The 27,670-nt window shown below is 43.0% G+C and overlaps 1 protein-coding gene across 3 annotated transcripts in view; it reads right to left on the reverse strand.

Moving 5' to 3' along the window:
• The window catches only part of SOBP (sine oculis binding protein homolog), a 120,159-nt gene that overhangs the window by 45,350 nt on the left and 47,139 nt on the right, over positions 1 to 27,670 (reverse strand). For 2 of the 3 annotated variants that reach the window (XM_071741221.1, XM_071741222.1), the window contains exon 5: positions 9,079 to 9,174. The exons of the other annotated variant lie outside the window; for it this stretch is intronic. In XM_071741221.1, coding sequence (XP_071597322.1) covers positions 9,079 to 9,174 — 96 coding nt within the window. The remainder of the gene's footprint in view (positions 1 to 9,078; positions 9,175 to 27,670) is intronic. 3 annotated transcript variants of the gene reach the window in all.

The raw sequence follows: 27,670 nt of genomic DNA on the forward strand, positions 1-27,670 counted from the left end.
TGAATATGTCCTTGCTTCTTTTTAATAAGTTAAGTGAACTACTCAAAAGCAATTAAATGAGAACTGAAATTCATTAAATTTTAAGTAATTATTGGTATTAATTTCCATAATAAAATGCAGGAATTATATTTTGGTGGTGGGGTTTTTTTCCCATCGCAAAAGCAGCATAATAGATGTCACTGCTGAGATGTAAAATGGTGTCTGCTACAGACAGCAGTAAGATACACGCTCCTTGCAGATGTTTTCTTTGGTGTCCCTTTGGAGAGCTGATGACGTTAATCTGCCTCCTTGACACATCATTCCTGGAAACTCTGCACAGTCCTTGGGATTTCCAAAGAGAGGGGACTACACAGTCAATATCCCAGCACATCTCCAACCCTCCCTGCAGTGCAGCCGCATGGCAGCTGGGATCTTCTCAACCCTCCTTCCCACAGACTGGGTCCCAATTCTGAGAAATAAAGAGTATGGGCTCCTGTTCTTCAAAATCCCAGTCTCTTACTGCTGTATATTAATTCTTGAAAGGGACAAAGCCTTGAAGCTCTCTTTAATGGACAAAACCCATGCAGCAAGACAAGGCATAAGACAACTGCATCTTCAGATAAAGTCAGACAGGTCTATGAAGGCACCTTTTCAGACCTGACAAAACCTGTTCTCATTCACAACCTGCATGAGTGAGAGCCAGGGTGAGGGGTGCAGGAGAACCTGAGCACTAAAACCAAGGGCACTAAAGCCAGTTTTCTGGCCAGACCCTGGTAGTTCAGGTATGGCAGTGGTGAAATGCGGAGACAGGGGTGGCTCCTGCCAGGTAGCTGCCCGGATGCCCCATCTGATACTTTCCCCAGGGCCCTACTGAGATATCTGCATCTCCTGCACATACCCCAAGAAGGAAATATTTATAGCTCTGGGTGATGACTTTGGAAATTTTATTTCCAATTTATGTGGAAGGAAATCCGATGAATTTTATTTCACCGCACTTCACTTCCTTTGGAACAAGGCATATCTTTATTCTTTAATGTTCCATAAAAACTGTCTGAATTTTATTTAAATTGGTTATGAATGCCAGTTTCATAAAGCAAAGCCACGCTTCACAACTGGTTTTCTTTCCAAGGGATATAAACCTGCTTTTATTTTTCAGTTTTATAGGGGTTTGACTGGGGGGATGGCTGACAATTTTTTTCAAGCTGTTTTTACTTTAAAATGTACTGAAATTCTTGTTAAGTAGCCTGCTAAAACATGCATTTTCAGAGAACCTTTTCTCAGTTTTTTACTCCTTTAAATTCCTGGTCAGTACGAAGATTGGTAGGTTTTTTTAATCATTGAAAAAGCAATTTTTCAATGAGAACATGTTTAATATGAAAATTATAACTTCAGTAAACACATCAAATTTGGAAAGCAAAGAGTAAAAATAGAATAATACAACACAGTATTGCATTGAGGAGAAATTAAGGTTGGAGAAATCATTCAAAGGTCACCAGTAATTGCACATTTATTAATAAAAATTTTAATGCTTGTTCTGGGAAGGAAGATGACAGAATTGGAGCTGTAATGGGATTTTAATTATTTTCCTTTCTAACAAATGCATTTTTCTTCCCTTTGGAAATAATAATAACAACAACAACAGTGATGCTAAAAATTAGAAAACATGCCTCCTTCTAAGGAAAGGCAGGCGTGTGCTCACAAAGTGTCAAGTATTCCACCCTGAAATAATGTTCCTTATTGGTATGAAAGAAAATGACAAACTAGAGACACTAGGGCAAGGTTTCTTGCTATTTCTATTGTACTTGAGGTGAGTGCTACTGAATGGGACTTATGACTTTTCTTGGCTCTGGGAGGTGAAATTCCCACTGTTGGTAGACACAGTCTTTCCTAAATCTACCTCATTCCCATTGCTCGTCTTCCTGTGCCACCCACCTGTCTCTCTGTCACACCTTTTATTCTACCTCTTTAGCTCCCTGAATCGTCACCCTTAATTTGGTTGACTGGACTGAAAAGGTGGGGGTTATGTAGAGCTACTGGAGGTACCAGCCTCCTCCTTGTGTGGATAGCCACATCCCTGGCTATGGAGGACTTTTGTTCCTTTTATTCACTTCTCCTTCCCTTCCTTCTCTCCATTCCCCATGCTTCTGGGGATTTTATAACTTGTATTTTTTGTGCCACTGGGAAGTGGCAGAGACTTAACCTCCTTGTTCTCATGGGTTAACAGCATTCCCCTTCCCACTTGTGCAGGAGGTGTGGGGAATCCCTCACCCTCCCTAATGCTGTAGAGGTCATGGTCACTTTCAGCCTTTGCCGAGTATAAAAGGAGGGAGGTTTGGGTCTTATTTCCTACTATCTCAGACTTGTTATGACAGGGTTGTATTTTCTCTAAGTTTCTACAGCCGGTCTCTGATTTCAGCCTTCAGATTAAGTATTATTAATAAAGATCATGTTTTCACTTCAAATTAGCTGTTAGCTGGCCTACAGCAATTTTTGGTCAGAGAGGGGTAAGACATCTCAAAGAAGTCATTTGTCCTTTCCTGTCTACAGAGTACAGGGTGTCTTTCAGAGCCCACTTAAAGTTAACAGGAAGGATCCTATTGATTTCACTGGGCTTTGGAACAGAGGTTGTGGAGTCCTAAACATGCTGTGAATCAAGAAGAAAAGCATATTTCTTTAGAACAGTGGTGATGCAGGACAGGGGAAGGGGAACAGAATGCCTGAAAGACCAAGGAAATCTCTCGACCCTTGCTGCAGCCCCAGGAGAAGGACCCAAACCTCCCAAGCCCAGCCCATGCACTTCATTTCCACTACCAGGTAGAAAAAACCCCACATAATTAAAAAGCAGGGCAAGAAGGACACAGCCTGTACACCAGCAAGACAGTGGACACATTTGTTCTGAGTCAGTAAATAGATCTGTGTCGACAGGCATAGAGCCCATCATTTCCTGGGGACAGCATATTGTGGGGCAGCTGGCAGGCTGCAGCTCTGGGTTTGCTCCTGCATTCTCTTCTTGAGATGTCTATCAGGGTGCCCCCTGGGTGCCCACCTGCCCAGGCAGGCAGCAGGCAGGGAGGGTCAGGGCTCCTCTCTCTCCTAAGGGCTGCAAACCTGCCCATGGGCTGAGAGCTGCCTTTCTTCAGTGCATTCACCCAGTGCCTGTGGATTTCCACAGCCCTCAGGAGAGTGAGTAAGGTGAACACCGTGCAGCCCTCCATTCAGCCTGGCAGCAATTAAGGACCAAAAATGCTTTGCAGTAATTTTGCCTAGTTTGTTGCCCTTGCTTGAAAAGAAACAGAATGCAAGATTTTTTTGGTGGGTTTTTGAGAAGGCTCTTTCAAAAATACTCTGCTGCAACTCATGAACAATTTAGTTTTTTGAAAATGAAATGTTACAGGCGATTAGCTTATGGTATGACCTAAGCCTCACTGTTATTCTAGTCACAAGAAAGGTTCAATTTCACGTGGCCAAGATTACTGAGGTTTTAAGAACATCAGTTTTGATTCACTGCTACAATTGCTTTTCTCAACATTTTTGTTCCAGACCCATAACTGACATTCTGACAGCTCTCTGTGCCTGATCCAAAGTCCCTCAAACCAGTGTCAGGCTCTCTGTTGGCTGTTACGAGTTTTGCATGGTCATTAGCTGGAATCACTGTGTACACCATGGTGCCTCAGATTGCTGGTTGCTCTGAGACTTCAGTGGCAAACGTAGCCAGAAACTGATGAAACCCATCAGTAAAACACAGAAAAAGTGGCACCAGTGGTGCAACACAGCAAACTTCCAGAGAATCGGAAACAGTGGTAGGCATCACTGTAGAGGTTTTAACTCTCATAGAGTCGGTACCATCAGCTCTACAACCTGGAGCTCCACAGGGTGTCACAGGTTTCATCCCTCTCTCCCCTCCCACCTCTCCAGTGTGGCAAAATCACCTCCTGACTGCAAGGTCGGTACCTTAAAAGCCCTACGTGTGGCCCTACATGTACCTCAGAGCTGCTGGGCTGAGTCCTGCTTCAGCTTTCTGGACAAAAGCTCCACACATCCCAAAGCCTGGGCCAGGATGAAGGAAGGACTCTCCCACTCCTTCTGCCCATTTGCACCTAACAGCGCGAAGGAAGAGCCAGTGAGAGATACATGGAGCTTTCTCTCTCCTTTCTGCTATGAATAAGGAGGCATCATGGGAGATGACAAGGGATGAAAGGCAAAGCTGTCTCTCCCTAAATCAGTTCTCCTCTGAAGGCTCTGTGATAATGAATGGACAGAGAAGTATTTTCTTTTAATGCTGAAGGACTATCAGGGAGCAGTTTTTGCTTGACACTGGGGCACAGGAAACACGTCAAGGTACCTTAAAAAAAAATAATAACTGAAAACACACTTTCTGAAACCAGAACCCTCCTGGCCTCCAACTGATACCAACATGCCTCTTCACATTTAACTTTACTACAGCTACAAAACCTACTGGCCTCATCCAATCACCACTATTCTCAGTGCTTTTTAAAAACAGTCAGGTATGTATGAAATCTTTCCCACATTCCAGTACTGTAACACTGAGGTTAACCTGCCTGCATCCTTGTTGCCCTGTCTGGATGCCCCACATGTCCCATGCTTCCTGACCCTGCCTCTAACACTGGAACAGCAGAGCAGAGCACCATGACTTCAAGTGAAGCATCAGCTGCAGCTCTGGCTTCTCTCAGCCTTGCAATAGACTCCCCAAAGGCCTTTTGCTTGTAGGAGAACATTTTGCATTGCATGTTTCAGTTGTAGATGTGCTTTCAGAGCTTTCTCTGCCTCTTTTTGTTAGTGATTAAAGATAACTGGCTGTAGGTGAGTCTGCATTTAATCCAATAACAAGCATGTTTTATTTTGTGTCTTTTACGTAACAGCTTCCAAGCACCAGGACCACCTTATAATTCATTGCATACTGGACTCATTAATTTATCCTCTCAGAAAAAAAACCACTAGGAGCAGATTTTTTTTTTATTTCAAAGAAAAAAATATCATTCTTTTACTGCAGGAAAACTGTGGAACACAGCTGGGCATGGGACTGGAAATTAATTTTTTTTCCAGGGTGTTTATGTATTGTTTGGTTATTTGTTTGCTTTACATATAATCCCATAGCAGTGGGTGGTACTCAGATCATCTCCATAAACAAATGATCTGGAAAGCAACCTGGTGTTTAATTTCCTTAACCCATCAAACCCTCCTTTCCTCATACAGCAGCATGCTAATCTGAAACCTTGACTTGATATTCTGGGTAACTGGGGAGGGGGAAGGACGAGCTGTTGGGTTTTTTCCCCCACTTTTGTTAAAAGGCATCCAAGCATGGCTCTTCCTACCCTGACTAACCTGGGTAGGTGCCAGATGGATTTTTCCTTTCTCTAGGCAATGGCTCAGGAATTTCAGCTGGCTAGAGCCAGGGCTGATGGCTTTTCACTGGCCTTTTCACTCCAGCCTACCCCTTCTCTGCAGTTAATCCCATCTCTCTCCCCACATCCACTATTAGCTGGACTGCATTGCTTCTTGACAATCAGCTTCCAGGGGCTTAAATTCTGCCTTTCCTTCTGGAAACAAAGAGATGTGCCTGAAAGAAAAGCTTCCAGCCTCTCATGGATTAGGAAATCAAAATCCTGAGGCAGCGCCTGTGGGAGAAGAGGGGATGACTGGCCAAGACAGCATGCTGGCCTGACTCTTTAAAAATAAATCTGTTTTATGTAGTTCCCAGTATTTACCATGGGTAGACTTAAGAAAACGTGATTCTCAAAAATACTGAAGAGTTCACAAGGAAAATGTGATACCCTCGTTGACTAGAGCATCTTAACCACTTTGTTTTCTGTGCTCTGCAACAAATGACATGAGACAACTTATCTGGATTCAGCACAGGAAACGAATACCCTAACCTAATCCTGTAACTGCACAATGGCTTTCCGTACCAACCAAAATCTTTATATGTCATTGCTTTTCCTAAAGCACAGAACCATTGCAAGCACTTCAAGGGTTTCTTTTGCCTAAATGATACCTCTTTCTTCCTCCTATTTCCTATCAAGCTCTCTCTCACAAAAGAAAATAAAAAACCAAACCAAAACAACAACCAAAAAAAACCCCAACCCAAATAGCTTACTTGTATCTCACTACCCAAAATTATCTCCTCTTCTGAGGAGTAAGCAATGTAGAAAACACACAATTAGTAATACTCTCTGCTGCTATGCTTTCAAATCACCCCAAGTACTGAGGAGTTAAAGCTTTCCCTCTGTGTCTGTGACCTGGGATGTTAAAATTCAGCTGGTGTAGCACAGCTCTTGTGGGAGAGCCCTGGCACGCAGCCCCCACCACAGCACCCCAGCCCCTGGATATCAACAGGCAGCACCCTCCCAGCATTTCCCAAACAGAGGAACCTGTGCTTGCTGGAAGAAAAATCTGACTGGAAAAAGGCAGCTGAACACTAACGCAAAGAAAGTACTTTGGAGCTGAAGCCTCCAGTTTCACCTGACAGGCTACTACAGTACTTGCTCTCCTCTACACTCAGCAAACTCCATACATTTCCCAAAAAGCATAAACAAGTTTCAGTTTCTCTTTCATTTAAAAAAAAAAAATCTCAGCTTTTTGTTCAGCCAGCATCTGACTTGCACTGTTAGACTCTGAGCAGGATCTTACTGTTGGGAAAATATTTTTTTAGACAAAGCAGCTGTCCCCACTCCTTTCTTTCATGTTTTTGCCCCTCTCGTCTTCTAAGGAGACAATTCCTAGCACAAATATAGGAATACTGAGTAACCCTTAGGAAAAAGATGCTGCCTCAATGGCTATTTCATATGAAATTCACTTTACTCTCAAGCACGTTTTAATATATTGTTGTTTGCCCAGAGAATAAAAATCTAGAAGAAAAACCACCACCTCTCTATGAAACAGACAGCATTTTGGACAAATAACACTAGTTCCCCCACTACCAAAATCTAGGCTGAACATATTTTCACTGAAAGTTCCTGAAATACATCTTTTAAAATAGCAGAGGTATATATTCATTATTTGTCTTTTTTTTTTGACTTACAAATCAAGTGCAGATTACACCCCTGCCAATTTTGTTTCCAATAGCACAGGAAAAATAAAACTGTGACAAATTGCTTTTATTACTTCCTTAAACAAGAACTGAAACTTGTCCAAAAAAGCACGTGAAAAACTAACTTGGATGACGTTTTCCCAGTTAGTTGCAGGAGTGATATAATAAAGCAAAACCTTAAATACATAATAGTAGACATTAAAAGAATACTTGGCTTTAATAGCAGAAAATAGGTTAATTGGTTCACTGACTGCTTGTACTGAAATATGGCAGATTTTCAATTGAAATAATAAAGTACTTATTTTCTCTGGTGTTGTCTCCCAAATCTAGCCCTGAAATCCTCCAACAACAAGTAGCCCTCCTGACTTTGCTGGCATCCTGGTGTGCTGAGATGATTCACCAGGTCTGCTTTGACCAGTGGCATAGTAATTAAGCATAGCCTTGAAGAAACAGTTTCACATTTTTGGCACAAGAATCATGACTGAATCAGGGAATCTCTTTTTGTGTTTGTGTAGTTTCTTCCCCTTAGGATGTAGCCCTGCTGCCCCTGAAACCAACAGGAACCTTGCAAGGGGTTTAAGAGGAAGCAAAATAATTTTTTTTTGGGGGGAGGGTCATGTCATTTTTTAGGCCAGGGAGAATTACACAAGGAACAAATGGATCCTTTAGAGTGACTCCTGTGGTTCTAAAAAGCACTGTAATTACCCAGCCAGGGGTTGGCTTGGCACAGGGGACACACCTGGGGCAGAAGGAGAGCCTGTGGGTCCACTAATGCAGGGGCAGCAAAAATGCTCTGTCCTCTGCCCAGTGCCAGGCATGGTAACTTTCCACCACCCCTGGCCTACTGCCCTCCAGTCTGGGCTTCTCTGGTCAACTCCTGAATCTCGGTGCTGGCTTTGACACTGGGTTACACTGGCTCATCAGCTCAGCTTTGCTGGATGCTGCACCAGGGACACCAAGATAAGCGTTTGGCCCCGCATCCTCCACGGGGGAGGCAGACACGGGTTTTAAAGCCGAGGAAACACAGCTTGCTCCTCCGCCCCCACCCACCTCTTCTAGAGTTCTAAGGAGCAAAAAAAAGTGTTGTTTCAAAATATAACTGACTCTCCACAAATATTTCCATTTAGCCAAACGATACATTGAAGAAAGGGGAATGCAAGGGAGAGATCTACTGATTCATCTAAAACTCCCTTTTCAAAAGCCATGTGTGAATCTCTCTTAAACGTATTACAATTCATTCTCTGTTTACTTTAGGCAAACAGAAAAACTCATCGTGGAGCACTAATTTTCGCAGGCTAATAGAGAACATTAGGTCCCAACAGGTTTATTTAATAGAAATATAATAGGCATTCCTACTTGCTTTTAATCTTGCCTAGCTGCAAATGCAAAAATGAACAGCGAATCAACCCTGCCTTGGAACAGAGATCCTTTCACAGCTGATATCATCTCTCTTACCACTTGTAAACACTCCAGGCTCCCTGTATGTGCTTTCCTGGCTTTCGCTCTTTCCCGGGAGCAAAGGAGAGGAGTGGAGAGGAGGGGGGAATGGAGAGGATGCTCCTTCCCACATGCAGCTAGGTAGGGGAGGAATAGGCAAGCTCTAAAGGGGATGGATGCTGCGTGTCAGCAGAACAAAACGTGCCCCCGCCACCCGAAACCAAAGCAGAGCTAAAAGGTGGATGGGAGAGTGAGTTTTGGGGTGCCTTGGAGAGGGCAGGGGGGTTGGGTTCGTGCATCATCAGCCACTCCCTGCACAGCTCTCCCTGCTTTACAGTGTGAGACAAGGTGGAACAAGGCCATTCACGTGCTGTCATCAAATATAAGTGAGTTTTTCAAGCAATTGGAGATCTTAAATTGTTCATAGATAGCAGAACTAGCATTAGAACGCTAAACAGGAAAAAAAAAAAAAAAACCTATCATATTTCATAATGTATGCCACAATGAACAAAAGCCTTTCAAAAAAAAAAAAAAAAAAGAAAAAAAAAAGAAAAAAAATGCTTTCACTGTGCTAAAGTAACAATCTAGACTTGTTGTAAGTATGTTATTCTTACAAGTAGTTCGCAGTTATTCTTGAAGGCAAGTCTTGGAGTTTCCTTAGCATAGTGCTGCTGGGGAAAATTTTCAGCATGTCCATCTTCATCTCTAGCCTGAAGGGAAATATAATGGCCTATTTAGGGACTTACAAATAATGGAAGGAAAAAAAATAGCTAAAAGCATAACAGCTCAGATCATTAAAACAGACGGGAATCCCAAAATACAACATTATTTAAAAGTTTCTTTAAATATGCAGTACACTTTTTAGATATGAGAACTTGGGATGCTATTTTCTTACATAACTTAGGTTGAACATGCAAATTCACTGTGGTGTAATAATTAGAACAACAAAAGACAAACCCAAAATGAAATATTTGAGCTGGAAATTGTGAGTAAATCAGGATTTCAATTTACTCCATTGCATTTTTCAGGATTACATAACATACGTACTCATTTAAACTTTTTGACATGCTTAAGCAATCCCTACATAATGTACTTGTATTTTCAGTTTAACAGCAAGGCCAAAAAAATAAATAATACTCATACTCATAATTTACATGTAATACTGTTATAGATAAATGGATTCCCCCTCCATGTTTTAGCGAAGCTTTGAAAGGAGCAATCATCTAACAAGAACAATGATCCTTCAGTCAAATGTGGTCAAAATATTTAATGACAAAGATGCATTAAAAGTTATTTGGAACTAGGCTGTTAATTAAGAAAGCTGAAGTTTAAATGGAGACATTACCAGAGCCCATTAGCAATCCTGCTTGCATATAGTGTTTTTCCCTTCTCATCTACAGCATTTTCTGCTTTCAAGTTAAAGCAAAAGGGAGAAGCAGGTGAAAGGAGGAGTGTCAGCAATACACTCATTACACTGTTCATTTGGGTGACACTTGCACTCCGTTCCGCTCCATCTCATCTGATCCCTGACTGTTCGCTCTCTCCCTCTCGCAGCCTCCCGAAATTCACAGCTGAGCTGTCTCCCTCACATATGGCTTGCATATAATTATGCACATTCCATTTTACACTGCATTAAAATGATGCGCTCCTGGCTCCCTGCCAACCTATTTAAATCAGACCCTGCCCAAAGAAGCCAGGGAGAGGAGGAGGAGGGCAGAAGGGGAGGCAATCGGAGAGGGGGCAAGGGGAGCGGGAGGAGGTGATGGGCTGAGGAGCAGATAGCCCCGTTCCCCATCCCTCCAGCTGCCCCGTGTCCCCTTCCCTGGGGCTGTGGGGAGGGCAGGGATGCTGGGGTGCAGCCTGCCTGCATCTTGGTGTCTGTGGCAGCACTGGGGTATTGTTCCCCCCTCACAGGGAGTGAGCTGCCTGTTGTCGTGTGTCACACTCCCGGCACCCAGGCTTCTTCAGCGTTGGCATTTATGAAAGATATTTGCACCTTGTGGGCTCTACGGCTTGTTTGACTCCAAATCGGATTCTGCCTCTCCCCGGGGAGGTGGGGTGGGAGAGGGGAGCTGTGGATTAAGAGCACCAGGGATTTTGGGGGAGAATACAAAGGGGCTGCACCTCATGAGAAGCCTGGTGACTCCAGCGGACTTTGACTTGGGCCTCTGCTTGTCAGCCATGGGGCATGAACAAACTCTGCCTGATAGAAAATACCATTTTTAAAAGTGCAAAGTTTGTCTAAAATATGTTCTGAGTAGTGCCTGCAACTGATGATTATTACAAGAAGTGGGAAATGAGTTTATCCTGTATGTTTCCTAGCAGCTTATTGGTATTCTCTTTCACTGCATTCACTAGCTGCAGGGTGGAAAATGTTTAAAATTTTTCCTTCAAACCACAAGGAAGAGGCAGAGCATTCCTAAGCACCTGAAACCACTTTTCTATTGACAAAGATTTAAATGTATTTTTCTAATTATTCGTTTGAAACTGAAACCTTTCTCACACAATAAATCTACCTGCCATGCTGTGTGGAATACAAAGTTAACATTTGACCGAGTTTTGTATACAAACAAAACAAATCACCTATTCTCATTTTGAAAACAAACTTTGTCCCTTCCTCTCCTCCAGTGAGGAACATGGTCAATTAGCTGTAGCATTTCCAGGTCATCTAGAAGAGAACTGGGGGATGGATGCCTTAAAAATGCCTTGCACAAATAGAAATGGACCTGTCAGCTCAGGATCCTGGTGCCAATGGGATGCTCAGTGACAGAGAGTTGGCGAGATGTTGCATGGGGCACAGGTGTTCTGTAGGGCTCTGAATGCTGTCAGTGCTCCCAGACCCCTGAAATTGTATCTTGGCACTATTCTAGACATCGTGCACGTGATGGCTGGCACATTGTAACCTGCCAGTGACCCTTTGGAGCATTATCTTGGTGCACGCACACACCTTGTAAAATGAAATGGATATCAGGGTGTTTGTAGTGCAAGTGTCAAAATATAGAGACAAACCCCACCAACCCTGACCTGCTTTCCAAAATTGCCATTAACACAAAGGTTATTCAACACTGCTGATGGCAACATGTCCCTCCTCTTTCTGATCCACACTGTGTTTTATTTGACTTTGGATGTCACCACAATTTCCTAGGCAAAACCAGTTTTTCTACCTACTGCTATAATTTACTAAGGCAGCAAAAGTATACCTAGTTTAGCTAGCTGGTTTACATTGTAAAAAATACCTATTCTCTGCAGTCATTGCCAATTCTCCTTTTGCTTTACAGTAAATAATTTACAACCATCTTCCAGCTGTAAGAAGGAAAAGGCAGGAAACAGTCTTGCAGAAGGAAACACTCTTACAACGGTAACCACTGTGTATTTAAAAAGTGGCTCAGAGTTTATCTGGCCATGGTAATATTGTGATATGCCTGTATGTACACTGATTCATACTCAGCCACTGTGATTGCCTCAGCTCCCCAGCATCTTGACCTCACTCACAGCAGCCTGGCATCTAGAGCTTCTCCATCAGGCCTGGATGCCATGGGATGCTTTTCATGTGCTATTGCTCAAAAGGAAGCAACTGGGGGGAAAAAAACAAGCCAAAACTGTGACCTCTCTGATTTTTTAAAAAGCTTTTGAAATGCTAAAATCATTATAGAAATGCTCTCATCAAGAAATGTATGTCCAAAGTGCCAGAGGCAATTGATTGCATATATGCAATATATAGTATGACTGCTTTCGCAGCACATTTTGTTCCAGGACAAAAAAGGCTTCTGAGGTCTGGGACCATGGTGAGTGCTGCTAGTTTTATCAGCACAAAACTGCTGCAACTTCACTGTGGCAGTGCCTCTCCTGGGGTTTACTGAATCTCCTATAATTCAATAGCCTCTACTGGCAGGCAGCCGCCTTCCCGTCAGCTGCATGGGATCGGAGAGGGAAACCTGCCCATCGCCAGCCCATGGGACACTGGGCTGGCCACTCGACAAAATCAGCAGCCCTGGCACCACCCTGGCTACTCCTGGCAGAAGGGAGCACATTACCCACAGAGCAGTGCTGGCAAGGAAGACCAAGTGAGGAAGCTGCAGTCAACTTGGTGGAGCTGGCTTGCCTGCAAGGTCAGCCTGATGACGGGTGGCACAGGGAAACTGTGGCCTTTAATTGCACGTTAGGTATCAGGAAACCCTTCTTAATGATAGGAGGAGCAAAGCACTGGAGCAGATTGCCTAAGGAGACTGTCAAAGCCCCATCACTGGAGATTTTTAAGAGAAGATTAGGCAAACATCTGTCAGGAATGACATGCACAGAGTAGCTCCTGTTGTGGGGAAGCTGGATGGATGAGAACATCTCGTTTCCCAGGTGCTTTCCCTCTGCTCTCTACCACTGAGCTTTAAAGGCAAATGGCAGGAGAGTAAGGAAAAAAATAATAATAATTTAAAAAAAAAAAAGGATCACAAAAAGGGATCTGAAAGGACCTCTCCGAAAATAGTACAGCATTTGATGTTAAGATATATGTGTGCTCATTACTAAGTGCATGACGGCAAACTATCTTTGGCTATACAAACTGTGCTATCTGTTCATAACCCAGCCAGCCAGTATTTGCAAAAGATGCCAATAGTTTGGAAACAAACTGTATACTAGGTCAGGATAGCTTTTTTTAACAAGACAGAGGAAGAAAAATCTACAGCAGAATTTCTTCCTCTCAGAAAAGTGTGGATATTCATTTCTCCTTATTCTCAGAGAAAGATTTGCTTCATCCAGATAGGGATTTCTTAGCTTCAGTGCAAGTCTTTTTATGTAGCCTTAGCCTTGGGAGAGGAAATCTGTGCTTACATTTTGAATATTAAGGCCATAATCTTATGATAGTGTAAGTCACAAGGTAGGTTGAACAGAATAATTTATTAAGATGGAACTTCTTAATGCAAAGCTTCCACTAGAATGGGACAATGCATTTGCAATGAAATCCTACTCTTCTGTCCACAAAAGTTTAATGCCACTTGAATGAAAACACCTAACATCTGTTTCTTAGGAGCAATGGCCACTTGAGTAATGCAGAGTGACAGAATATTAGCCTGCTTACTCAGGATAAAATTGCCACCAATTTCCATGAATGTTCTTTAAAACAGATGAAACACAGGACCATTGACCCCCAGTCACGTTAAACACAGGCATTAGTTGAACAACTCTGATAGGACAACAAAAAAATTGCAAAAAGTTAAAAAGCATTGCTATAGAAGCCCAGATAGCTGAGTCATCCAGCAGCAATGAACAGAGGAAGTTCACATCACCCTTAATACTATTGTCTCTGGAGACTGGCTGCAGATGGAAACAGAAAGCTGTGTTTCCGTTTCCATCACAAAGGTTATCTCTCCTGTCACTGAAACTGGAAGGAAATCCTCAGGGAGACCCTAATCCTTGAAATTCCAGTTCCTGTGCGTTTCTGTTGTCCCAGATAATCAATTATCACGCTCTCTATGTTCACTGCACCAGCAATGGTAAAAATAGCACTGAACTTCCATCTGTTGAGTATATTCTTCCCAGAAATAATAATGTACTTGCTGTGGGCTTTGGTGGTGGGGGAGCCTGACATCAGGGTGCCAAGTTGTGTCTCTATACTGGGAGCAGAGCAGGGACAGGGACAGTGTGGGAGAGCAGCACTGGGGAAAGGGACCTGGAGGTGCTGGTGGATGGAAGGATGACCCTGAGGCAACAATGTGCCCTTGTGGCCAAGAAGGCCAATGGCATCCTGGGGTGCACTAGAAGGGGGGTGGTTGGTAGGTCAAGAGAGGTTCTCCTCCCCCTCTGCTCTACTCTGGTGAGGCCACAGCTGGAATATTGTGTCTGGGCCCCTCAGTTCATGAAAGACGGGGAACTGCCTGAAAGAGTCAAGTGCAGAGCAACCAAGATGATGAAGGGAGTAAAACATCTCCCTTATGAGGAAAGGTTGAGGAAGCTGGGTCTCTTCAGCTTGGAGAAGAGGAGAATTAGGGGTGACCTCATTAATGTTTATAAATACATAATACTCAGATCAGTGAAAAGACCTGAAATCACACTGGTTGTTTATCATATGGTTACCATTTACATAACATGAAAATCAAGGTTGTTTCTTTCGCCTGGCCTCCTGTGAACACCCCAGGTTAGAGGTGACCACCCTATCCAACTTTCCCATCCTGAGGTCTCCACCAGCAGTGGCTCTCTGCACACTTGGTGGTGGTCTAGGGAGAGCTTGCAGGTCATGTGCTACTAGCGCCCCTTGTTTCCAGCTGCTAAAATGCATTTAAAGACAGCTAAAAATACATTAAATACTTTCCTAATGTTCTTTTTCCATGTAAGCAACTGCTGTAGTCACCACAGGAATGCTATATGATCGCCAAGAGAAGGGGAAGTGGTCCACAAGACAATCTTTCTACTGGAGGTGATCTACAAAGTTAAAAAGAAATTGGGAACATGCTCTCTTATAACTATTTTATTAAGTATGCAGAGGAAAACCAGAAGGATTTTGCTGACTTCTTTTGCTGCCTCCTCTCCCTCTGCCACCCCAATACATACAGAGAATCATCGAATTTTCAGGGTTTGAAGGGACCTTTAAGATCATCCAGTTCCAACCCCTCCGCCATGGGCAGGGACACCTCCCACTAGACCAGGTTGCTCAGAGTCCCGTCCAGCCTGGCCTTAAAAACTTCCAGGGATGGGGCTTCCACCACCTCTCTGGGCAACCTGTTCCAGTGTCTCACCACCCTCATGGTGAAGAACTTCTTCCTAACTTCCAATCTAAATCTACCCACCTCTAGTTTGTATCCATTCCCCCATGTCCTATCACTATCTCACATCCTAAAAAGTCCCTCACCAGCTTTCTTGTAGGCCCCGTACAGATACTGGGAGGCTACAGTAAGGTCTCCTTGGAGCCTTTTCCTCTCCAGACTGAATAACCCCAACTCTCTGCACAGCAGCAGAGTCCTTTTCACAGAGAGTGAAGTTATATGGTCACTGAGAAGTAGGAAAGATGCCACTGCAAAGATGCAGTTCCTAAGCAGAGCCTGAGGTTCAATTCCCTGCAGGCATCCTTCGTAAGAAAAGGGCACCTACCATGGGCTTATTTCTTGGGAAGAGCTGCTTATGCTTTACTGTGAAATATTCTTTATAGACAGTGATGAATCTAGACCAGAACTCTAACCTGTGCCCGTGTTTTGGTTGTTTTTTCTTTCCTACAACTGCCAAAAGCTAACACAAAGTCTGAACACAATACCAGTAATGGCACACTGGATTTGAAAAGAACAAGTCCACATGTTGAGAAGAAGATTTGGTGTGGGAACACCTTTGGGAGCCAGCAATGTGGCTACTGTGATTAAAACTGGAGAAAAAACATCATTCAGAATATCCTGCAATCTCCTCCATTGTTCTGGGAGAAGAAATACTCCCTGACTTAAAAAAAAAATAGTCACCGGGTCAAAGCTTGTCTTCTAACCAAATCAAATCCACAACCCCCCATCGTCCCTTTCTGAACAGGTGTAAAAACTCCTGGGAAACAGGCAGTTTTGCTGAGAAAAGCTGCCCCAGAAAAAAGGCACTAAAACAAAGAAGGAGAAGGTGCCAATCTGTGAAATGATTTTTCTGAAAAAAAAAGTGTTTCTGAAATTATCCTCATCAAAGCAACTGAGGAATGCCATGTTAATTTTCTTGCATAACAAGCACACTAAAAAATCCAAACATATATTCCTGCAAATCTCATAAACGGTTATTTATGGGTCTTGTCTTTTTTTTGAATAGTGCTAGTCTTCTCCCAGCTATGGCTCTGAATAGTCCAGCTTTACATATTAAATTTTTCACTCAGAATTTAATGACATAAAATTATCCACAGTTTATATTTAAAATAAAAGCTGCAAATTCTATTAAAATGGAAGTAATACTATAAGTGAATCAAGAGGAAATACTAATAACAGTACTACACTAGTGCCTGCTAAAGTCATAACTTTCATGCCACTGCATTTAAAAGTCACTAAAAACTTACACCCCCCAAAAAGAAGGATTCAGATTTCTGGTTTCAAAACACCTTTTTCTCCCCTTCCCCCTGTTTTGTTTCAGATACTTTATAGAACACCCCTGATTTAATGATCATCCTTTCAGGCAGAGTTAGGATTTTCTCATTGTACAGTTTGCAATGCTGGACATTTACAGCCTCTTCTACCTCAGGCATAAAATACTTAGGAAAAACTGATGATCGCCTTCCGTTTCATTTCATACACTCAGAAACAGTAACTGAAGCAAAAATTAAAGTGTCTAATGCCCTGGCTTATGATTTTCATAGGAAGAGGAGTAGAAGGATGAAAAAACATGTGACATGAAAAGAGTTGGGCCCATGAGCAAACAAAAGTGGTCCAGCTTCGATCCAGTAGCTCAAGCAGGAGCTGCCTTCTGCTATCAAATGAAAACTCATTAAACTTCATTTTCCCATTACATTCCAGACCTATGCACCTTTTTCTTTCCTCTGTCAGCTAATAACCAGGCAGTTCCTGCAGCTCTACTGGCTTCCACAACACTGCCCTACCCTTCCCCTGACAGTTCAGGGCACGGTGACACATGAGAAGTGTTTGGATGACTGTCACAAAGATAATTTTTCAAATTGCACAATCCTTTACCTATATCATAAATTTTTAATAACCAATTCTGAACTGTCAAAGAATAAATATGATAACAAATACACAACATTGAGATAGTTCGAAATAAGCTTTGTTTATTGCCCCTTTGAAAGTTTCTTTGACAAGTTGCACCTGCCTGTGACCTTCATAAAAGAGGGCCTATCCTACTAATCTCCTTTCTGGTTCATGACAGGCCTGATCCAGAAACAGCTTCACAGTCATTGCATCATACTCAATAGTAGCCTAAAATATGTCTAGGAAAGAAATGAAAATATACCATAGACTTCCCAGCAGATTCCATTTTTGTAATGGGTAGCTCACACCAGCATAGCCAATAAGCTTCCCCTCTCTCTTCACATTCTCTGCTTATTATAATTTAGGAGATAAATTATATTCCAAGGAATAAATTATAATTCTAAAGTATTCACTGTCAGGTATCCCTTCTCAGTGCTGCCATTGCTACAAGGGTTCCCTAACATAGATGAGAGACTCCTGTGCAGGGCAAGCACGTGTTTCCAATCAGCTTGCCAGAGAAGCAGAAAAACACAGAACACAGAGGTTGGGGGGGGGGAATAAATAATTTTTTTTAAATCCTCAAATGTTGTTTATGGTTAGCTAAGGCTCATAAACCAAAGAAATCACTGTCCCTAATGAATTTGTTTCAATGCATCTGCTTATTTCAAGCTTCGGCTTTGTAAATACCAAAGCAACAATGCAGATTTTCTCTGATTGCAGTGTCACATATAGGATTAATCATCTTGACTGAGAGTGTATTTTTTTAAAGCAATTGCAGACTGGTTTAATGAACTCCTCTCCCATTGGCTTTTATAGATTAGTCATGATCAACATACCATTAAGATAACCCTCGCACCCCATCCCTCCCCTCTCTGACATTTTGCCTTATTTGCCTCACAACAGTCAATATCCAATTAAGAGGCAATGGATTTGATCAATATAGAAGATACCAACAAGACTTAAACAGCTGGTAAACTCTACATGTACTCTTTTTTCTTTGATTCCTATATTTGTGGTATATTAACAGTTCTGCTCTTTGAATAAATGAAGAGAAGGAAAAACAATGGCCAGGACTGGTTGGTAAAGCTTTCCCTCAAATGGTCTGTGCCTGTGAGTTACTCAACAACAATAAATGCTCATCTGGGATCAGTGCAAGACAGGCAGGAACCTATTCTCTGTATTTTAAAGAGCGAAAACAGCAATCTCTTCCCTGCTTTTGTTAGGAGTGACGTGCCACTTGGGCATTCACAGAGGAAAATGGAGGGGTCGTAATATTATTAAAAGCAATCACTTATGAGCTGGATGAAGGGATGACTGGCTTGGAGAGGGGAGCAAAGCCCAATAGGAATGGAGCATATGCAAGAGAACAGGCAAGGGGAGAGTGAAACAAAAAGAGGGGAAGCCCTGATACAAATGATATCTTCTACAACCTTAATATCATCTCCCTATCTTTCTGCCAACAATGAATGGCTGCAATAAAAGCTGGGACAGTGGCAGATACAAGCAGGACAAAAGCAAAACCTGGCTGGCAGTGAGAAGCATTCGTTGTAATTACCAGCACCCCAGGTGGAGGTCAGGGACTTAGGTCATGGTATCACCATTGGCTCTAATACCAGGTACAGTACTTCTGTGTTCTCTGCTGCCACCTGTTTTTAAGGTTTTTATTCAAAGTTTTACTCTCAAAGATAGTTTGCAGAGTAGCAGGCTGATACAGTCCAAATGAGGTAGTAGTCTTTATTCCAGGATTTCCACTGTTCTTTAAAGAAGTCATGACCCCAGAGGGGATGCCACACTCTCACCGACAAAGAGAACTTAAGCCAAACACCTCTGAGCTTGCTCCCAAAGCAGGCAGAAAGTTATTTCTATATCACAGTGGCATGTCTGTTTTCCACTGTCACCTGGATGGATTCCAGTAACATATTTCATATCTAAACCCAGGAAACTGTCTGTTCAAACTCTAAAAAAGTCCAGAGCACATAGAACCTTTCAGGGCAACGAGAGACAACCAACTATAATCTATCTTCCCAACTTGCCTTGGGATTCATGAAGTCCCATTCTGAGCTTTCTCCTTTCTGTCATGGTAAGATGAAAAACAACTCTCTCTTCCCAGGTTCCTTTGTAACCCTCTTCCATGGGAGCTGTTGAGGGTAGATCCTTGGTCAACTTTCTGAGCCTAAAAGAATCCACTGCTAACTGCTCCTAGCATTTTACCTCAGGCCCCAGGGTTTACCAGCCTGTTCTCATCTCTGTGCATTATTATTACAGAAAAAACAACATACTACTGCAGCTCTTGAATATAAGCTTAAAAATGGAGATGCTTTCACCAGAAAAAGGAGCAGGCAGAAACACATTCACCATCTTTTGATCTTCTGCATTGATTCAAATTATCTGTTTACTGCCTCTGTCCCTAACCTGGCTTGCTTGGCCTCTTACCACGTGGCAGAGGCTTGCATGTTTTGCTGCCTCTCCTGTAATCCTGACTTGATATTTCCTACTTCTTCCCCACAGCTCCTGTTTTGAAAACCATCATCCCTGGATGCTGCACCAGACTCCTGCATGTTCCCAATTAGCACTGCTATCCTATGTATGAGAATGTCCATGCCATCCCTACCACTTCAGGGTGGCACTATCAGCTTTTTAAAGCTTCCATGGGTTTATTTCAGCCTCTCATGTGGTGGTCCCTTATATAACTCCTGTTTGTACAACACTTCCTACAAATACTTAGCCAATAAACTCATTTACAGCTCTGTCCTTTTTTCATGTCTCCTCAATGTCCAACTATTCAGTATCACCTCAAACATATAACCATTGCATTGCTGCACCCACTGAACTCCAGAGGCAATAAGTCTGCTGCCATAGGTCTGTCTCATTTTCCTCAAAGATGAAGCTACTGTTCCTACAGGGAAGAAAAGAGATGGAGGCAAGGACATTCCTGTGCATGGTGGATGCCACAGCCCTAGAACTGAAAGCTGCCAAAATCACACACCCCTGAACACAGAGTGCCCCCAGCTCCTCTGTTCAAGGGCTGGGCTTCAAGCAGCCAGGTGGGCTCTGAAATACTCAGAGAGCAAAGTACTGCAAAAAAAATCTTGCCTCTACTGTTGCCAGTGCAGAAACTCTTCCATGTGTTTTTAGGGGAAAGTCAAAATGACATCTCCGTCTAAGCAGAATCTGGAGAAACTTGAAGAAATGTGGCCTTTGGCCTTTCAGCCACTGTATAAATTCCCTATTGTTTAACCCAGATGTAGAGGTCTTTATCCTGGTCACAGTGCATATTACTGTACGAGGCAGCAAGGCCTGGGGGAAACTTATTACTAGCACTACACAGAAGTACAAGAGAACCAGCTCTAAACAAACACTGAAGCACCTTCTTACTCTTGTGAGTAGTGCTGCTATCTGAAAAACTTAACATGATTTTCTATTCTGTATTTGATTCTATCAAAATCCAAGACCCAAGTCTTTTGCTTGCATCCAGTTTTACACCGAGTATCAGCTTTGTAAAGCTCAGTAACAGTCTTGACCTGTGTTGCTTTTAGTGTACCTTCCCAATCCCAGAGTAAGCTTCTCTAACGTGAAGAAAACATCAGCTTGCCCTTCACACAATCACCAGTAAAACTAAGCTTAGGGAAAGGCCAGAGCTGGCAAGATAACCACTGAGCTAGTGACTGATGTTCAGCCTAGTGTACGACTGAGACAGATAGAGAGGAAAATCCATCTGTGTCGCCCGGTACTAGCAGGAGGAGGAGTTCTGTGGTGGTGGCCATCATTGTCTCGTCTTCAGCAATAGGCTGGTCAGAGAGAAAAGAAGCTGAGGAATGCCCTTTTCATACTTAGCATGTGAGTTTCAGGAACAGAATTACAATTTAAATTAATTACATCTAACCATGTAATTAACGTTCATGTCAGTTTATTACAAGCATTTTCCCCACCGATGCTGTGAAATGCAACTTAGTGATTTTTTTTTGGTTTTTTTTTTTGTGGGGAATGAGACGGAACAACCATTTGTCTCACTTGCATTGTTTATATATTAATCGTTAAGTTGTTGTTAATATTATTAATCTCATTAGCCTAATTACATGCGTTCTGTCTTTTTACAGTAACATTCTTTCCAGAATTAGACTAGTTCACACTTCTCCATTGTTTCTCTCTCTCGGTTTAGAAAACCTGATGGGGAATCACTGGCGTAGAAGAAAGCAGGAATGAGCACTGAGCATGAGGAGCTGCAACATCAGCTGCTTAGCAGGAAGGGGGAATCTATGAGTGTTCTTTAACAAACGGCACGCTTCACAGAGTACGCTGGCAGAGCGCTTCACACGGCGGGAGGTGAGGCTTAAAAAAACTGGACCACTATAATCCTTTAAAAGCAGCCAGGGTCTCTTTCTGAGAGCCTAGGTCATGTGCCTGGCACTGCGTCATATGGTGTCTCTCTTCCGCCATTTGTTTATTTGCTTCTGGCAGTTTTGGCAGTGAGGCACTGGAGTGAAATGCACACCACTCCATACATATGGTGGGAAGAATCTAGTGCATCAGTTGAATGCATACTGTACTGTATACACATTCTGTTTTATCTCTGAGCACAGCTGTGCTGTAAAAGCTTACAAAATGTGAAGCCTTCTGTGCAGCAAAAACATCGACAGGAGAAGCTGGCCCATAACTTATTAGGTTGTGACACAAGCCAAAAAAAAAGCCGAAATTTAAGCTGACAACTCCTGGCATCCTGGTGAAAAGCACAGTGGCTCAAGTTAGAGAGGGAGCATCAGCCTTAACTTCAGGTTTCAGGTTTTCACTGCCATAGGTCACACTTAGCATCACTGGTTTGTTCTAGGACAACAATTCCCAAACCCAGCACACAGCTTCCAGCTAGCGACCAGCAAGCAAACACATACTAGCTTGAGCTAGGTTGGGACTGAAAGAGGGGATGGGAGAGAGCCAAAAACCCGTCACGGCTCTTTTTTTTTTTTTTGCCCAGCCCAGCAGCCTTCAAGCTGTGATCAGTCCTGTGCCTCCAATTCCCCCAGCTCTTTGGGCTGAAGATAGTGCAAACATATGCTAGGAAACTCTCCTGCGCTGGTTGGACCAGATGTCTGAGTAGGATTTTTTTCCACCACAGCCTTGAAACAAGGAGTCTTCATTTTAATATGAGTAAGGACAGCCACACTGAGTCAGATCTAATGTACTCTAGGCTTGCCTCCAGCAGTGGCCAGTGTCCTCTTCAGCATTATCTGAGGACCAGTGGGCTACCAGTGCTTCCACGGGTACAGACCTGCCAAAAGGGCAATCGGAATGGGTGTCTGAGAGGTTTGATAAGTGAGTTTGACATATACATTCACTGTTCCTGGATATTTTTCCACATATATCTCACTGTGCAGAGCTGACTTAGGTAAGATTGTAGGGTGTCTCCTTTCCTAACTACTGATGGACTCCATACGTGCATGTATGGTCAGGCAGAGGAAATGTGGTGAACAGGCAGAAGAGGGAAGGGAAACACAAGGTGGGATGGCCTTTTTAGTATGCAGAAGAAATGCCATAATAAGGAAACCGTGACTGGAGACATCATGTTTCCTCCCTGATCCCATAGGAATGAACTCCACACACATCTGAGCTTTGGAGCTGTCGGGGCTGACCTATGTGTGCTTCCCCTGCATGCTGTGAGGGCTCCCTACGGCCAGAGAAAGCCTTGGGAGGAAGTCTGGGAAAAAATTCCTCCCATCTGGCCCCAGTGCTGTCTGAGGTGATACCAGGTTCCAAGCCTCTGGGTCCAGCAGCTTCCTTGACAGCTACAGGTTGTGGGAAGCACAGCCTCATGGTGGGAGAGCACCCCAGCATCCTACAGGCACTCAGCCAGGGAAATCACACTCCTTCCTGCTCCTCACCAAAACCCCTTTTTTTCAGGCAAGAGCCTGGCACCTGACCCTGAGGGGAAGGTGAGAGCCTGAGTGCCCTGATAGCTGGAGCTGAGGGAGAAAGGCCTTCTCCCAGCCTCACCTCATCCCTCAGCCGAGATGGCCTCCCTCCTCTGACAGAGTCACCATAGCACTTCCAAAGGCAGCAGCTGCTCCTCCAGGCTGCCCCAGAGCCATCGTAGGGATCTGGGTGGTAGAGCACTGGCCCTGGGCCCCTGGGGCTCCCCTGGAAGGGCCACAGCCCCATGCAGCACAGCACTGGGGGGTGAAACACAACCCCGGGTATCTTGACCCCTGTCCTGAAGGGAGAGCTGCACGGCTCTGCCATCACTCCCTGCCTGATGCCTGCTTCCACAGACTGGAGAGAAAATCCCTGTCCCCCACCCCTGTGGCCAAGGGGAAGGGCAAGGCAGCTCTCAGACTTTGGGAGGGAGACAGACAAGAAACAGAAATTTAAGGTTCAGCCAAACATTTTGTCACCTCTCCTACCAATGACATGGAAAGAGGAGCAAGGGAAGCTCTTGCCTCAAGCACTAATTGGTGCTGACATTTCAACAGCCAGCTTTAATTGCATGTCCACACTGAGTAAACCTTTTAAAATATTGTTTTAAATACAGGGCAGGCTCCTCCTTAAAACCAGGCCATGGTCTGCACTAAAGGAAACCGTATCAGTGAAGGGTAATCAGAGGTTTGGAACAGCTCATACATAACATATTAAATGACAAGGACAAGGAAAAGAAAAGAAAAAAGAGAAAAATAAAAAAAAAAGGAAAAAAGGAAAAAAAAACAAAAAGGAAAAAAAAGAAAAAAAGGAAAAAGGAAAAAAAAAGAGATGTGAATGAATACGACATTCGTCTATGTAGGCTGCTATATTTTTATGTTAACAAAAAAAAGCCTTGCATTTTTCTTACCAAAATAAGTTGCTACTAATTACCCATTAACTATCCATCAACTGTCACAATGCAAAAACAGCAGAGATTCAATAAATGTGTAAAAACAAATGAAAGAAAGTACTTCTTTGCAGAACAAGTCAGCAAGCTGGGTAGTGTGCAGGCCAAAACTAGGGATGAACCCAGGAGGAATGCAAGGCACTCTCAAAGGACACGTTCATCAGCCATTAACAACAACAGCACAAGCACTCCCATACTGAAATAATTTCAAGGAGCCAGTACAGAGGTGGTCTTGACGTTAAGAGCTGAGAGTCTGGACTGCAGGGTGCAGGCTGAGTTCAGCTGGAGTCTGGGGACATTTGGGCATCTGTGCAGTACGACTCTAGGAACTGACTTTGGAGATGGGAACTGTTTTCAAACCTCAAAAGCAACACATGGATATTAACTAGGGTTATCTTTTCTACCTCCAGGTAAAGGTAGATAAAGTGTTTCCAGAAGTGGTGAGAAACTTCAGAGAGAGGGGTTGAATCTAACATTCACAGCAAGCACATCTGGCTACACACCAGGCTGCTGGCTGAGAGATTGGAGGGCAAACATGTACCTGCTGATGGTGCTGGATCTGAACTAGTTTTTCTTCTTATACATGCTTTAGGAAAGGTTTTTCATTAATGGGCTTTTGGAAAGTCACAGTTTCTCTGGCCTTCCAGGTGTCTGTTCACACCACAATTTTTCTGGCTTTCCTCTGTTCCTTTTGAGAGAAAGCCCAGCAATATTGAAACGCAGTAACTTTGAATATCCTGGCTTGGGTCAAAAGGAGACAACTCAACTTGAAACATTAAAATATCCACATGAATGTATACAAATATAATGAGGAATAAAACACAGGTAAATTTCACTCGTGCTCCTGATTTTTCTTTCTTGTATTTTTCCTGCACTTCTGAGTTCAATTGTATGATTATCCAGGAAATCAATTTAAGTTATACTTTTAGATATACACAAAGTAACCAGAAATGTCATCACCCTCATGATGCCTTTCAGCAGGAGTTTAAATCTTTCTCTCCCTATCTTAGGAATGCTGAGCTCCACAGAGGAATTCAGACAATTACAAATGAGCATCTGAGAAGACACAGGAATGGGAGCTTGCTAGAGTATTACCAACTACACAGATACTTCCCCATAAGACATGAGGGAAAAAGGAAAGGGTAGTTATAGATGCTAGGAGATTATTTTGTTTAGACATTCAGCAGGATCTTTAACATTTTCTTTACTAAAACCATGTTTCAAAAAAAAAAAAAAAAGAAAAGAAAAGAAAAGAAAAGAAAATATGAGTCTTGGAAATACTTTTAACAAACTTTGATACTACAGTCTTACCAGTTAAATTACCTAAGTCTTTTAAAATCATTTTCAGTAGCTCCACTGGTTTCTATGAGACCCCCAAATCCACTGTCGCTTGCTACTGCCACTCAGATGCTGTGATAGCAGGTGGAATGGGGAACATTTATGCAGTGCTGAGCCACAGAAAAAAGAATATATCAACTGAGAAGAAGTAAAAACGTTCCAAGGTATGCCATTTCTTTTTAGGCATTTCAGAGAAAAAGATACATCAGCCTCACCACGTGCATACATGTGCAAAAGATCATGAAGTTTTAGTTCCACCAATTGTGAGAAGTAACTGGAAACATTACCATCAAGCCTTAACATCCTGAAACTACAACTGAGTTGCTTCACAAGAGAGCGGAGCTGCCGCAGGAGCAGTGTGCTCTGAGAGCTCACAAAAGTCTATGTGTTTTGGGGTTGGGTTGTTTTTTTTTTTTAATCAGTGTTGGGCATCAAGTGGTGGCTGCTGTAGAAAGATCATTGAGGGAAGCAGAAGGATCTTAAGAACAAAGCTGAAAATAGGATTTTAAACCACCCTTGCTGGATCAGCTAGATCAGACCAACTTCCATTTTTGTCACATCCTTGTCTGTCTCCCTACACACCAAGGCAGACCTGTGTTATTCTAGAGATTGACTCAAATGGAAAATAGAAGAATAGGAGGCTCATGACTAGGCCTCGGTGGGGAGCTGACCTGGAATACTCACAATAAAATTAACAGGCTTGAATGGATGGCTGAATGGATTTGAGCAACAGCTGGAATCTGATGAGTCTAAAATCATTTCCTGCGAGAAAGCTGATTGGGAGAATAAATCTTTCATGGATTACATTCAATTAAGGTCTTTCACATCATTGAGATGCAGCTAGAAATCCATGAATAATATATGCTGAAAATAACAGGGTTCCAGGTTCACCCACCAAGGCTGAAAGCACGGACTTCTGGAGTTTCTCTGCCAGGCTGGGTATGGGCTAGTGATGATTAACATGAAAAAATAACCAAGACCTTTGGAAGGAAGATAAACTCTAAACATCCCTCTGAGGCCATCCTCTTGTGGTACACAGCTCTTTATACATGTTATGTCTGATTTGCAGGAGATGGACTCATTTCTAAAATCCACCAGTCAACAAAAAAGGCAGCAAATTTTTACACTGCCTACTTTTAGCTGTGGAGCAGAAAGCAGCAGAGTTGAGCCTTGCCATGCACGCAAAGGCTTTCATTCCAGAGGCTCCCAGGGCACAGAAGCTGCAGGGCTCTTAGCAAATCTGAAATACCTTTCATGGTTGGAGATCAAGTCTCCACAGTGAAACTTCATGAAACGGCAAAGGCAGTGAGGCAAGTCCTGAACTCCTGGATCAAAACAAGCTAACAATTGACTGGAAAGACAGCACATCTCTTAGATAAAAATGTTTAAATAGAATTGATTTTATGGTGCTAATATTTGCGATTAAGCAACAGCTAAATCCAGGGTTCTTCGAACATCTGAGCTAGGAAAAAAGCAACTGTGGCTGTATTTTTATAAACAGGCTTACCTACATCTGCTTTTTTGATACTGGATGCTACAGAATTGCAGACTGAAAAGTGGACCTCCTGCTCAACACAACAAAAAAACACAAAGAAATAAAAGGAAGATCATGTAAACATGAGAGAGGAGAAAATCACAACAGCTCTTCTGGCCTTTCTAGCAATAAAAAAGCAGCCTTTCTCAAACCAGCCCAAAACTCTATCTTTCATTTTCATTTTTCATGAGAGGATGGTTTTAAGAGGTCTTGACTTCTTGCAGGAATTTCCCATTAGAAGTATGTCATTGCAGTAATTAAGACATAACAGGAGGAGGTTATATTTGTACAATAGTGCCAGAACCGAGAGACCATGCGATTCCCTCTTGCAATTCACTTGGTCTTGGATTCTCAGAAGACCCAGTGTACCTTAAGCAAACAAAGCCCACTGTTTGATTTTCTTCAGGGAAATCGATTGCTTAACTTTGTCCCATGCTTTTGGAAATCCCAGACTTGGTGAGAGGAGCAAAGGAAACATTTTCCTTCATTACAGAGCCATGAAGATGGCAGGACTAGCTACTCATGTTCTGTTGCATCAAGGGCTGCTCAGGTGTGGTGCTCCCCATGGGGAAGCAGGACACCTTCCTGCTCCCGCTGTGGGTCCTCCATGGAGGAATGGGCTCACATGGTACAGAAGCACCCAACTTTTCCTCTCCTCTTAGGAGCATGCACCTCCCCGACTACTACAGCTGTTGATGAGAAAGGAACATAAAATGGCAGAAGCCCATCTTTTCCTGAGCCACTTGGTGGTGGGAAAGGCTGCTCCCTGGGAAATTCTGGCCAAGGTGCAAATTTACCACAGATCTTCAGCTGTCAACCAAGCCTGCTCACAAACAATT

Source organism: Heliangelus exortis, chromosome 3, assembly GCF_036169615.1.
Source record: "Heliangelus exortis chromosome 3, bHelExo1.hap1, whole genome shotgun sequence".
NCBI classification, from domain to species: Eukaryota; Metazoa; Chordata; class Aves; order Apodiformes; family Trochilidae; genus Heliangelus; species Heliangelus exortis.